A 13,184-nucleotide genomic window follows, 5' to 3' on the forward strand; every position below is an offset into this window, starting at 1 on the left:
CCGGGTGGAGATGGCAACCATCCGTGTGTTCTTCCAGCACGTCCGGAGGCTGTGCCGGCGTGGGGCGCAGCGTGGCCCGGGGAGGCTGCGCAGACGCGCAGTTCAGTGCAAGGTCCCCAGAGGCTCCTGGGGCCGCTCGTAACTCCTACCCGGGCTACCAGCGTTCATCTTTACCAGAATTTAAAATGCCAGAGGTTTTTCTTTTCCTTTTTTTTTTTTTTTTCCTTTTTCTCCTTCTTTTTCAATAAGAAACTGTAGTCATCAGGACTCTTAATTGTGATAAGAACCAAACTTGCTCTAGCCCAGTCAAGTGGAGGCCATCTGAGGGCGAGGGCAGGCTTCTGAGGGCTTCTACCAGGGGCCGGCGGAGTGCGGGGACGTGCACCTGGGCTTCAGCTCTCCTTTGGGGCGCCCGCGTTTCTGCCTCTGCTGGCTGGCAGAGAAGCAGACGTAGAGTGGACGACTCAAAGTGCTGCAATGTGACCTTTGAGGAGCGGAGGCCGTTTTGGTGGCAGGGACTGTGTCTGGTTTACCGGCAGGCACTCAGCCGCGAGTGTAATTCCATGTGGTGGGTGCCAGTGACAGCACGAGGGGTAGCAGCGCCTGGTACATGGTGGTCTCCCTGGGGCTTTCGGCCCCCACCCTGGCCACATCCTTCTCCAGACCAGGGGCCCTTGACAGGGATTTGAGGGCGGAGGGGCACGCCTTCCTGGGAGGAAGATACAGAATGGGGCAGGGTCGGAGGGGAGAAAGAAGTTTCAAACCACACACCCCCACCTTCCCTAGGGGCATGGGCTAACTGGTGGAGGCGTGCTGTGCATGTGACTAAAAGGTAGGGTCTGCTCGGCCTCCGACACCCAGGTCAAAGGCTCGGGATTCTTTCATTCACCGTCTAACTGGAGGGATAAAAACAAGTTCTGTTTTTTGTTTTGTTTTGTTTTGTATTTGATCCTTAAAGAACAGAGCTATCCAATTTGCACCCTGACTACATTTTACAGACTTCACTTGGCACCAGAGAGCACTATTTGTATTTTTCCCCGAGTGTCAAGGATCAAAAATCTTCCAGGATTTTCCAATATAATAAGTTGCTTTTCTGTTAAGAAAATTACGTACCTCATTAAATAACCTCGTAAATCTCAAAAATTTGTGTCGAACATGATCTGTGGAAGTCAAATGTAATTTCTTCCTTGGACATTGCACCATAAATTGATTGAAAACGTTGTCATGCCATTACTTCGTTCAAAGGTTTCTGAATAATGTGTTGGGAATTTCAAAGCCTTTCAAACACAAGAAAATATAAGGAAACAATAAATTTGACATTTAAAAACTTGGACTCATTTTGTTGCTTCTATTTTAGAAATGATGCATTATAGAATTAACGATGTTTAATTCAATTAAGTTTTAGAGTCAGCCAGGCCCAAGTTAAATCCCAGCTCTGCCACTTCACTTTTTGAGCAACAATCTCTAAATGACTCCCCCCGCCCTTTTTTCCCACTTACAAAATGGGCACAATTGTAGGGTTGTTGGGGGGGGTTCAAGAAAATATATACCGTGCCTGGTCTACTGTAAGTTTTCAACAAACTGTCCTTGTTCTCATACTTTCCTTAGATATACACAAACCCCTGCTCAAGTGAAATGTTTTTATTTTTCTCTCTTTGTAACTCAAAGCCAAGGTCTGTGGTAGAGTTGTTAGAAAAAAGAATCTTAACTAGTTAACTGGGTCTAAAATGATAGTCTTGGTTTTTTTTCCTAGAATCTTTTTTACTTCAGAATTTCAATCTAAAACACTCTATTCTTCTTCCCTGTCTACCCATAAACGAAGCAGAGTGAAATACCCAGAAGAGAGCGTGGCATGGAGCTGGACCGAGACTAGTTTTGGTTTGCTCCTCCTCTCAGGCATAGTCTTCCAAAGGTTTCCATCTAGAACCTGGGGGTGGGAGTGGAGTGTGAAAGGGGTTCTCTTACTTCCTTGGTGCTGAAGAATTCCTCTAGACTAGTGGTTTTCAGCTGAACTCTTTAGGATCCTACTTCATCCAGCTTCCAAAATCTGGCAACAGTCGTGAGCCACAGACCAGATACATATTTGAGGCTGAGACCCCTTTTTAAAAGTACAAGCAGGTTACATGTAAAACTGGATTGTTTTGCAATGAAAATTCTTGAGGGTAATAGGGATATATATAGTACGTCTTGTGCAGTTGATTTGGGACATGACTCAATCCTAGCAAGGAATGACAATGGCTGTGAAGAACCAGGTTGCCTCCCCCTTACCACTCTTCCTCTTCTGTGGCTACAGGTTGATGCTAACAGAACCACAAGATGCAAGCAGCCCGGACACCCCAGTCACCACAGGGAGGAGAGCATCTTGGAGAGTTGCCCAGAATTACCAAGCATTGGATTTTACATGATTGAGAAACAAACCTTTCTTTTGGGGAGTTAATTTGTTGCCATACTTCATCCTATTTATTACGTAATTTCACACTTAGATAAGAAAAAAAAAATCACAAAGATTTCATACTTGGGAAAAAACAACAAAAGGCACCTGAGGAAGTTACACAGAGAACTTGGATGCTCCCATTTCTGGCTTTCTAGCCATTATTAAACAGAATCTGCTAAAATGTATTAAACAACCTGTATATGGCACAGTATCAGTCCATCAGAAAAAAGTAAAATAGACACAGGATAACAATTTTAATTTATATATGTATTTCTTGTAGAGACCAAGATCAGGCTTAAATTTTTAATTTTCTGGTAATGGCAAAATACTTCAGCTAATGTTTCCTTCATAATTTCATCCAATTCTGTGACCTAGTGAAGGAAATAGTCCTAGTGCTAATATGGCTGGTTTGTGAAACAGAGGTAAAAGAGCTTTCTGAAAGGTTTATATTACAAGTTCAAAACAAGTCATTTTGTTGCCACTTCCATCTTGCGGTGCCAGGCCACTAAATAAATGCAGGAATGCTACCCTTCTAACTAATGTAGCACTGAGATCTTTCCTAGGATGGTTCTTCATATTTTCCAGATTTTGTCTCTGAATATGGATTTTTCCAGAGATACAGGGAAGAGTTAAATTTACACAATGAATTTCCCTGTGGAACATGAAGCCTGGTTTAAGTGATTTCCAAGATCATTAGCAGAATGCACATCTTCCATACATGCCACGTGAAAGTCTATTATTACTTTTTCTGTCTTCTCTACAAATAAGTCAATTTACAATTAAAGGTTCCTATGTTACATATTTTACAATTTAAAAAACCCAGCAAAAGAAAAAAATACCTTAAATTGCACTTTAGCATAGTTCTATTCCTAAAGGTTATTTCATTCTCAAAGAAACTACAAAGCACATATACTTTTGGCCAAAGGGAAAGATGTTTGAATACTAAAATGCTATTGATACAAGTAATAATAATAATCCTGCCCATGTCATTTAAGCATGTCTAAAGTTTCTCATGTTATACTAACATGGTTACTATATGGCTAATTCTGCATCTAGAATAATGCATGACTTCATAATGCCCTGGTCATTCTTCCATGCTGAATTTCTTTTCAAGTTTCTTGTTTGTTTGTTTACTAAAAGCTATGTATGTATCTAGTCTATGCCTCTGGGAAGGAAGTTCCCAGAATTATTAACTTAAAAAATATTTCTACTGAAGTTAAAATTGTCAAAATTAAACATTAATGAATTTTGTTACATTAGTCCAGAAACTACCATTGTGTTATTTAATATTCATAGTGGCTTAAACATAATCTTGAGATCCAAATAGCACCCCTAGAGTGAAGAATGGGCAGGGCTGTGGAAACAGAGACTAGTTAGGTCTCCAAACCTCACTAGTCATGTGCCTCCTGGGTAGTCGTTCAAACTTCCACAATAACTGCCATGTACTGGACTGAGGAAGAGACATTTACAGAACCTGCCATATGTCATTGACAGGCAGGACTCATCTGAGAGGACTTCAAAAAGTTGGCAGAAAAATGGAATTAAAAAATAAAAGACATAAACTTATTTCTTAACATAAGCTCCACCAATTTCAAGACACTTTTGTAAGTGATAATACCAGCCATTTAGTCCATCCCTAGAGAACTGAGAGTCCTGGGAATTTAACCATGTCAATGCAGTTTGGGTTTTTTTTGTTGTTGCTTTACATTATTAACTGAAGTAAAATGGGCACGCTTTAAAGATTTTAAAGATTTTTTAAGACTAGAAAACAAAGTCAGAAGGAGCCAAATCAGGATGGTAAAATGGATGCAATGATTTCCCACTGAAACTATCACAAAATTGCCCTTGTTTGACAGGAATGAGCAAGAGTATTGTCTTGGTGGAGCAGGACTCTCTGGTGAAGTTTTCCAAGACATTTTTCTGCTAAACTTTGGCTGACTTTCTCCAAACACTCATTATAAGCAGATGTTATTGTTCTTTGGCCCTTCAGAAAGCCAACAAGCAAAATGCCTAAGCATCCCAAAAAGCTGTTGCTGTGACCTTTGCTCTTGACTGGTCTGCTTTTGCTTAGACTGGACCACTTCCACCTCTTGGTAGCCATTGCTTTGATTGTGCTTTGTCTTTAGGATTGTACTGGTAAAGCCATGTTTCATCTCCTGTTACAATTCTTTGAAAAAATGCTTCAGGATCTTGATCCCACTTGTTTAAAATTTCTACTGAAAGCTCTGCTCTTGTCTGCAGCTGATCTCGCCGCAAACTGTAAACTGTTTCTAAATAGCACCTGCCTCACAGGCACCCAGCACCAAGAGTTGGGTTCAGAAATTTTCCCAACTGATACAGCATGGGATCTGGTCAATCAGAACAAATGCTACAGTGCAGAAGGGAGGTTCAAGAGGCCCCAGTTTGGGCATCCATCAAGCAGAAAACTTGCTCAACTAATTTTTCAGTCAGAATTGTGTAAGCTGAACCAATTGAGATGTTTATGGTGTTGGCTATTGTTTCTGCTGTTAATCATAGGTCCTCTTAAATTCAGGCACAAAGATTTTTTTCTTTGAAATCGATGTGGATGTTCTGCCACCAAGGGCCTCGACCTCAACATCATCTTGTCCCTTCTTACAATAAGTCATCCACTTGTAAACTGATGATTCCTTTGGGGGCATTGTCCCCATAAACTTTCTGTAAAGCATCAATGATTTCACCATTCTTCCACTCAAGCTTCACCATAAATTTGACGTTTGTTCTTGCTTCAATTTTAGCAGAATTTATGTTGCTCTGATGGGCTCTTTTCAAACTCTTACCCTTCTTAGTGCCTCAAATTAGATCCTGTTCAGACATGTTATAATAAGTTAGGATGAGTTTATTTTGGTGCAAACATTTTTTGAAACCCATGCATAGCTTTTTCATAACATTTTCCATGAGCTTTTTGAAGACCCCTTGTACTGAGCAGTTATGCAAAGATATGGGTTAAAAGAAATACTTCCAAACCAGTTGGTTTTTCCTGAGCAATCCCTTCTTATGGTTCCCACCCCTTCCTCAGGACCCCCCCAATCACCCTGCAACAGGGGCCTCTTGAACCTCCCCTCAGCATCGTAATATTTGTTCCAGTTGACCAGAGCCCATGCTGTATCAGTTGGGAAAACGTCTGAACCCAATTCTTGGTGCTGGGTGCCTCCGAGGCAGGTGCTATTAGTAGAAACAGTTTACAGATGTGGAAAATAAGCCTTGGAGAAATTAATGACTCCCCTAAGGCCACACAACCATTAGAAACAAAACCAGGAGGCAAAGCCACATCTGATTTCCAAACCCATGCTTTCTCCACTTTTCATCCTTCTGAAAATCCCCTTAGAAGAAGTTGTGAATTTGGTCATTAGCAGACATCAAGAGATGTTCTAAGAGGCGATTTGTAATAATATCATTTGAAACACACAAAATATGACTAACATTAAGAACAAATTAACCAAATTCATTCTTTGGATCAGGCAATTTTAATATCTCAGTTTGATGTCTGTCATACTCTAGATATAAGACCTTATATTTTCCTGATTATGTAAATGGAATCTGACCCAAACATAACACATACTCAACTAAGAACAACAGGTGGCATGTTGGTCATGCACATCTACCATATGGCCAAGGGGTAGAGTTCTGGGAACACCCTAAGGTCCCTCGGCTGAGAATGGATCACATATTTAAAGAAAACTTAAAAATTATATATAGAATTTTTGTTTTCTTTTTTACATATACAGAATTTTAAAACCCAACCTAGAGTCACTTGCTGCAGTCAGGATATCAGGATCACTTACCTGTGATGCTGGTGGACCACCACACACAGGTAATTTCATCAGTTTTAGAAGACTCGGAGACAATGTTCAGGGGCCATATATTGACAACTAGTGAAGCTTCCCCAAAGTTCCAGGGCTTCCTTTAGAGAAAGTTATTGTCTTACTAGAGTCAGTTTTACAAATTTCTTATTAAAGACCAACTGTTACCACTACAGAGAAAGGAGCCAGAAAATAGCACCTGTGCCCAGGTCAGTGGGCCAAGAAAGAGGCAGGTGAACCATAGGGTGGGGTAAGTTAGGCAAAGTGAGACTGCCATTGATGAATCTGATCCAGAGATGAGAACAGGAAAAGTTGTGACCCATTCTTCACTGTACCTAGAATGAGTCTGGGACAGAAACCCCACACTGAAATAATGCACAGCCATCAAGACTTGGCTCAGGTTGCATTCCTAATCTAATACTGAAAAATTCTTTAGGATTTGGTTTTTTAAGGTGACAATCATGTTTGTAGCTCTTTGTTTTTGTGTCACCTTTAAAGAGCCATTAAGATTTAACTCATTAAACCACGTTTAAAATAAAATGTTACCATAACAAGAAGCTTGCTCTAAAAATACAAAACCCATGCTTTATTTTTTTGTGGCAGCTGGCCGGTCTGGGGATCCAAACCCTTGACCTTTGTGTTATAACATCAGGCTCTAACCAACTGAGCTAACTGGCCAGCCCCGTGCTTCAGTTCTCATCCCGCTACTTACTAGTTATGTCACTTTACCAAATTATGTCTCCTCTCCAAATGTTTCCTCCTTTGTAAAACATGGATAATACTGTCCATCCTATTTCAAATGGTTATTACGAGCAAGGAAAACTGGGAAGTATGGTAGAACTGCCTCTGATGAAACAGCATAAGTGGTCAGGGCATGATCCTTTTGGCCATTACAGTTCACACAGTTACTTTTTTTTTCTGTTTCAAATTTTACATTTTCTTACCTTCCATTTTCAGGTAATCTAATCATCCCTTGTTTGAAACTCAAGTCAACCACTGTAAAACTATTTCTTAAAAGAATTTAAATTATCACAGGGAGCAAAGCAGACTGCATTTTATACAGAGGGCAAAAGCAACAGAATATTAGAGCCTTCAAAAAGAATAACAGAAGCTTATTATACATGGTATTTACTATACGCTTGACATGGTTCTAAGTGCTTTAAATATGTAAACTAATTTATTCCTCACAACCACTCTGGTAAGATAAGTACTATTACTACAATCATTTTTAGGTAAGTAATCTGAAACAAAGGTAGTAATGGTAGTCAACATTTGAATCCAAAGGATCTGGTTTCAAAAATCTGAGTTCTTAACAACTGTATTTTATTGCCCATCTTAAAACAGTCATATGTATGTAGGTAATCCACATCTCAAGTATTTTAAGTGACAGGATTTCCAGGTGAAAGCCATGCATTTTGGTCCTAACTAGAAATACCTCTTCTACTAAGTTCTTCTCTGGCTTTACGCAAATATTTTCTTTTTCCTGGCAGCTGGCCAGTAAGGGGATCCAAACCCTTGACGTTGATGTTATAACACTACGCTCTAATCAACTGAGCTAACTGGCCAACCTATGCAAATAATTTTTCAAGTTGGTTTATACACATTTATTCAAATCTTCCCTATTCAAAAATTAAAGAATTCCTAGGAAAAAAAGTCCTCAAAAAAAGGAGGAAAAGGAAAGTAGGGGAAGGCAAATGGAAATGCTTATTTTAGAAAATAAAGCTAATTCAAACTGACAGTAACATAAATTCCAAAACTGTTCCAGAATGAACTGCAACCCAGGAGCTAGAATTCTAATAATTTGATTTTTAAAAAACTATCTGTTAAAAGCACTTTTTGAATTAGATTAAAACTCAGAAAATTAAAATTTAGCTTATGTGGAAGAAAGATGATCAGATAACATGTGAAAATTTAACATGGGATTAGAGAAAGACCTGCCAGTGTTTTTGTTTGTTTGTTTGTTTTGTTTGTTCGTTTTTAAAAGATGACCAGTAAGGGGATCTTAACCTTTGACTTGGTGTTGTCAGCACCACGCTCACCCAGTGAGCAAACCGGCCATCCCTACATGGGATACGAACCCGTGGCCTTGGTGTAATCAGCACCGCACTCTCCAGAGTGAGCCACAGGCCGGCCCCCCTGCCAGTGTTTTTAAAGGTATAAGTCAGGCTGCTGATTTCACAAAAAAGTCAAACAGCAATGTAATTAAATTGTAAGAGTAAACTAACAATCTAAATGGACTGTACAGTTTGCATTACCACTAAAACATAGTAACATCTGATGGTAATCAACATTATTGCATTTAATAAGTAATGACGAACAGCAAAACAACACATAATATACTCTTTAAATGTTTCACTGAAATGTTCCACCATTTCGGCTTCATGTAATGAGGTATTTGTAGAAATGTTGTTCACATTTTATATACCATTTACACTAAAGTTCTTTTTTAGGAGAAGGGTAGGGCAGTGAATAAGGAAAAAAAGATTGAGTCTTTATTTTTGAAAAACAACCAAGTAAGCATCTCCCCAACTCCCAACTTACAAACTATTAGGTTGGTTTCTACACTCTCCACATGCACACACTAAAGTTAACTCAAATCAAAGAAAGATTTTTAAATTGTATGTAAGATGTGATTTTACCTTGCATCAACGCTGACTCTTAAAGAGAGACCTTGGCTCTCATCTTACGGATATAAGACAGGCTCTAATTCTGAAGACAGACATCAGAAGACATCAGAAACAATTGAAGCCTCAAAAGATAGTACAGCCAAAGTCCGCCAGAGTGACTTTGAAATTATTTAGCAACAGGTACCAATTTCCCATGTGAAGGTAACAATAAATTGTTCATTTGGCTCAATTAGCCATCTCGGACCTGCTGGGTTATCCAAAATCCATAGCATTTGCTTGGAACAACTTTAGAAGGAAGACATGGGTCTGTAAATTGATTCATCTCCTATACATCTTTGATTCTAAAATGATTACCTAAACCCAGGTCAAGGAAAGTTCACTTTATGGCTTGTTTTCCTTTCTGCATTTTGACACTAAGCAGTCACTCTCATTCATTTGAAAATAAAATAGTGAGGCAGTGATCCAGGTCTATACTACTTACTCAACCTCATATTAGATTTACACATTCACATCACACCTCACCAAAAATTTTAAACAAAACTGGGTATTTTCCTTTAATTCGAGACTTTAAATAATAGTTACTTTATGAACATAGTACTTTATCTTTCAGAAAGATGAAAACTCAAAAATAACAAGACTGAAAACTTGTGGGCAGCACCTAAAGCACTCAACCAATGCTAACATTTCATTACCATGTGGTATTTTTTATAGGTCTTCTATCTTAATCTACAGAGGAACAGGTATAGCCTTTATGCCACTCCTGATAGTGCTAAGTGTTACCCAGTATTAGTCTTGATAATGGTTATTAGATTTAACATTAACAGCCTGCAACACTTTATACTTGTCTTGAAGTACACTTAAAGAATTTATACAGCTGATTCTTAAGTAGAAGAGTTAAATTAGTCAATATCCTAAATCTTGAAAGCTCCCTTCAAATGTAATTTTCATAGTCTTTACATTTTAACTATCATTGTTTATTACTCTTTTTGGCTACATTCTCTACAATTTCAGCAGCATCTTAAAGAGACAATGTGTCTATGTACAATGAAAAAACAAAATGGCTTGCAACATCAGAAGTAAGAGCCACAGTTTAACTGTACAATATTAAGGAGAATCTGTGGTAAGTATAGCCTCCTTTTTCTGCAACATGGACAACTTCCATGTAAGTATAAGCATTATGAGTGTGACAATAAAGAAAAAAATCCTTACAGGAGTGAAATACAGCATCCTGAAAAATATTGGTTTCTACCATACAAGGCAGTTAGAAAGTTCACATTTTAACAAATCTGTACAAACCACAAGAAACTTGTTTATGGGACCATCATCCCACCTTGCTGATAAGAACCTTCTGGAAATGGAGAATAACCATGAACAATTTATAAATCTAATATCTATGTGCTCCACAACCCTAGAATCCAAGAAACTGATTTAAAGAACTCAATATGACCAACATGGATCATTTTACATGCCTTGATTGTTAATGAATGCCTGCTTTTAACATCTCTCTATGGTGTACAGTCAACTTGCACCTTCAAGGAGGTCATTCGATTTTTTTTTTTTAGCAAAGAAGCAACATCACTTAGCAGCAATTAAAGCGCCTTTAAGAAGACTTAAGAAAAATACAATATCCAATTAGAAAAGCCATATTTTTAAACATTTGTACAAGAATAAGCTGCTGAAACTTAGTAATTGAAATATGACATCTGTACAACAATTTACAATAGAGCTAAGAAGGGAATTTATCATTATCCTGCATAGAACTGGTCTGCATTTGGTTACACACTGTCACTTGGTTTAATGAGCAAGGCCTGGTAACAAAAGAAAAATACCTGTTATCAATGCTAACATGTTGAAAACACTGGAGATATTACAATTTAGTGAATTCAACTGATTTCAAAACAAGCAGCTCATTTTGTCAAAGGTGTAAAGTATCTAGGAATAATAGTTCTCCCTTTAATATAACAAGTGAAAAAAACGGACATGTGATTTCGAGGTACAACTTGGTAAAAGCCAGAATTGGCAAATGACAAAGTCTAACTTTGTCAAAAGATTCTCTCACATTCGATTACTATAAAACACAACTGTCACTGTCATTCAGTTCTTACTTTGGTTTCAGCAGATTAACTGCCGAATGCTGAAGAATGTATCCAGGCACTGTAGTTCTTGTGTTAGAAATATGTCTCATATTTTTTCCATGTGTTTTTAAATAATGAAAAACTACCCTTCATATTAGAACTCTCTAGTAACAACCGAATGTATTTAAGTATTATAAACGTTATTTACAGTGTTCCCAAATAAACAAATATTTTTCTTCTATCTTAACACGGTATTCCTGGTTCCTGTGCAACAGGCAGTCATCCTTCACTGCTCAAGGATATAGCCAGAAGTTTGCATTTATTCATTGTCCATGATCCACTCTCATATAAATGACATTATGAAGAACTTCAGTTCACAAACAGTTCTTAACCATGTCCTGTGTTTAAAAAAAAAAAAAAAAAAAAAAAAAAAAACACTCAAATGCTCTCTAACTCAGGTGTGCATCTGGAAGCAATTCAAAGATATCATGCCAATCTTGGAGGAAAGTCAGTAAGTAATTATGCTTGAAGAAGGGGGTGTAGGGGATGCTGTTAGACCAGTCATGTGTAAGTTTCCTGAAGAATTCGATCTTCTCATGTGTGGGAGAAGGTACGGATCATTTGCCAGTTGGTGCACATCAAATCGATCTTCTTTTCGGTATGCCAAACAGCGTCTTATAAAGGCCTTACAAAAGAAAAGAAAAGAGAAAGAACTTAAAACCATCTTTTTCCTTCTAAATATCAATCAACTGAATCCTACAGAAGGATGGACACAAACAAATAGCTCTCATTTCATTGGATGCACAAACCTTAAAAACAATCTTTCCCTTCTAAATATCAAGCGACTGAAACCTACAGAAGGACGGACACATTTAGGACAATAAATAAATCTGATTTTACTGGACATAGAAACATTAAAAAATAAATAATTTGCTGTAGCAATAAAATTCTCCCTCCAAATTCAGCTCTACTCACACAGCCCCTGGTGTTTCACTTTACAGTCTAAATTATTGTTGCTACCATTTGAACTTATTGCTGGAAAGTTGCATTTCTGCTTACAAAATTCTAGACTTCTTTTTCTAGCATTTTTTTCTGCTAAACAATACTCCCACTTTCATTCCATTTTTCTATCAGTTCAGTTTGACCAAAGGGTAATATGCCATTTTTAGCCATATTTTTTTCCTATTGAGCATAAAGACTTTCTATAGATGAAAAGGACACTGAAGTGACACTTCCACTGGGGTTTTTATTTCTTAGGTTAACCCTATGTATCATACTTCTGAAAAAGCTAAATAATGAAATATAATCACTATCTTTTTTTCCTCAAACCAATTTCACATATTCTTTCCTTGAGTAGTTTCTCACAAAAAAACTTTATTGAAGTATGACATTTTTAGAAAAGCATACAAACTATAAATGTACAATACAAAGTGAATATATTTATGTAACTGACAACCAGATCAAGAAAAAGAACCTGCTAATCCTCCTCATGGTCCCTTCCAAGCACTGGCTCCGTCCCCAACCGCACCTCGGTAACTTCTATCCTGACTTCGAATACCATAGTTGATTTTTTGCTTGTTCTGTACTTTACATAAATGGAATCATAGATTATGTCTTCCTATGCCTGGCTTCTTTCACATAATAATGTACTTGTGAGATTCACCCACTTTTTTGCAAAAATATTCTAAAAGATAACTGATCACTGTTTCCCTCTCTTACTGCTGACACTAGAAATAACTAGCTTGTCTTGAAATTCCTTACTGCTACATAAATTCATGAATTAAAGCATTTGCAGGAATGCTTTAATTAAGATACATACCATTAAACAGAGGTTTAATCACATTAAAAAGTAACTATTTTGTACCTTCTTTGCTTGGAAAATTCATTAGAAGTAAATTTTCCTCTAAAAACATGTCCAGCTATTCTCATCATTTTACCATGATTAGCTTACTATTTATCAAGTCTATCAGATCCATTAGAGGTATTTTCTTTTTTGGTCTTTAACAAGTAAAAAAGTTTCAGAGACCACATTGAAAATTATTAAGATGTAGAAAAAAAATCAAGAGTGACTGATATGCTGAAGGCAGAGTTTGAGGGGATGAAAGGCTACCTACCGAAAGCATGTTTAAGGCAAAGAGGTCTGCAACAAGTAAGTGTACTTAACATGCCCACGCCAGGTCAGGGAAAGTACTTGGCAAAGGTATACTCATAGGAACAAGAATTTAAA

General features: G+C 37.7%; 1 protein-coding gene across 2 annotated transcripts in view; it reads right to left on the reverse strand.

The window, feature by feature from the left end:
- Nucleotides 1–11,373: 11,373 nt before the first annotated feature.
- The window catches only part of TLK1 (tousled like kinase 1), a 130,214-nt gene continuing 128,403 nt past the window's right edge, over nucleotides 11,374–13,184 (reverse strand). For both annotated transcript variants that reach the window (XM_063089928.1, XM_063089933.1), the window contains one exon: nucleotides 11,374–11,642. In XM_063089928.1, the coding sequence (XP_062945998.1) occupies nucleotides 11,466–11,642 (177 nt within the window). In that variant the 3' untranslated portion in view covers nucleotides 11,374–11,465. The remainder of the gene's footprint in view (nucleotides 11,643–13,184) is intronic.

This window comes from Cynocephalus volans, chromosome 1 (assembly GCF_027409185.1).
Source record: "Cynocephalus volans isolate mCynVol1 chromosome 1, mCynVol1.pri, whole genome shotgun sequence".
Taxonomy (NCBI): domain Eukaryota; kingdom Metazoa; phylum Chordata; class Mammalia; order Dermoptera; family Cynocephalidae; genus Cynocephalus; species Cynocephalus volans.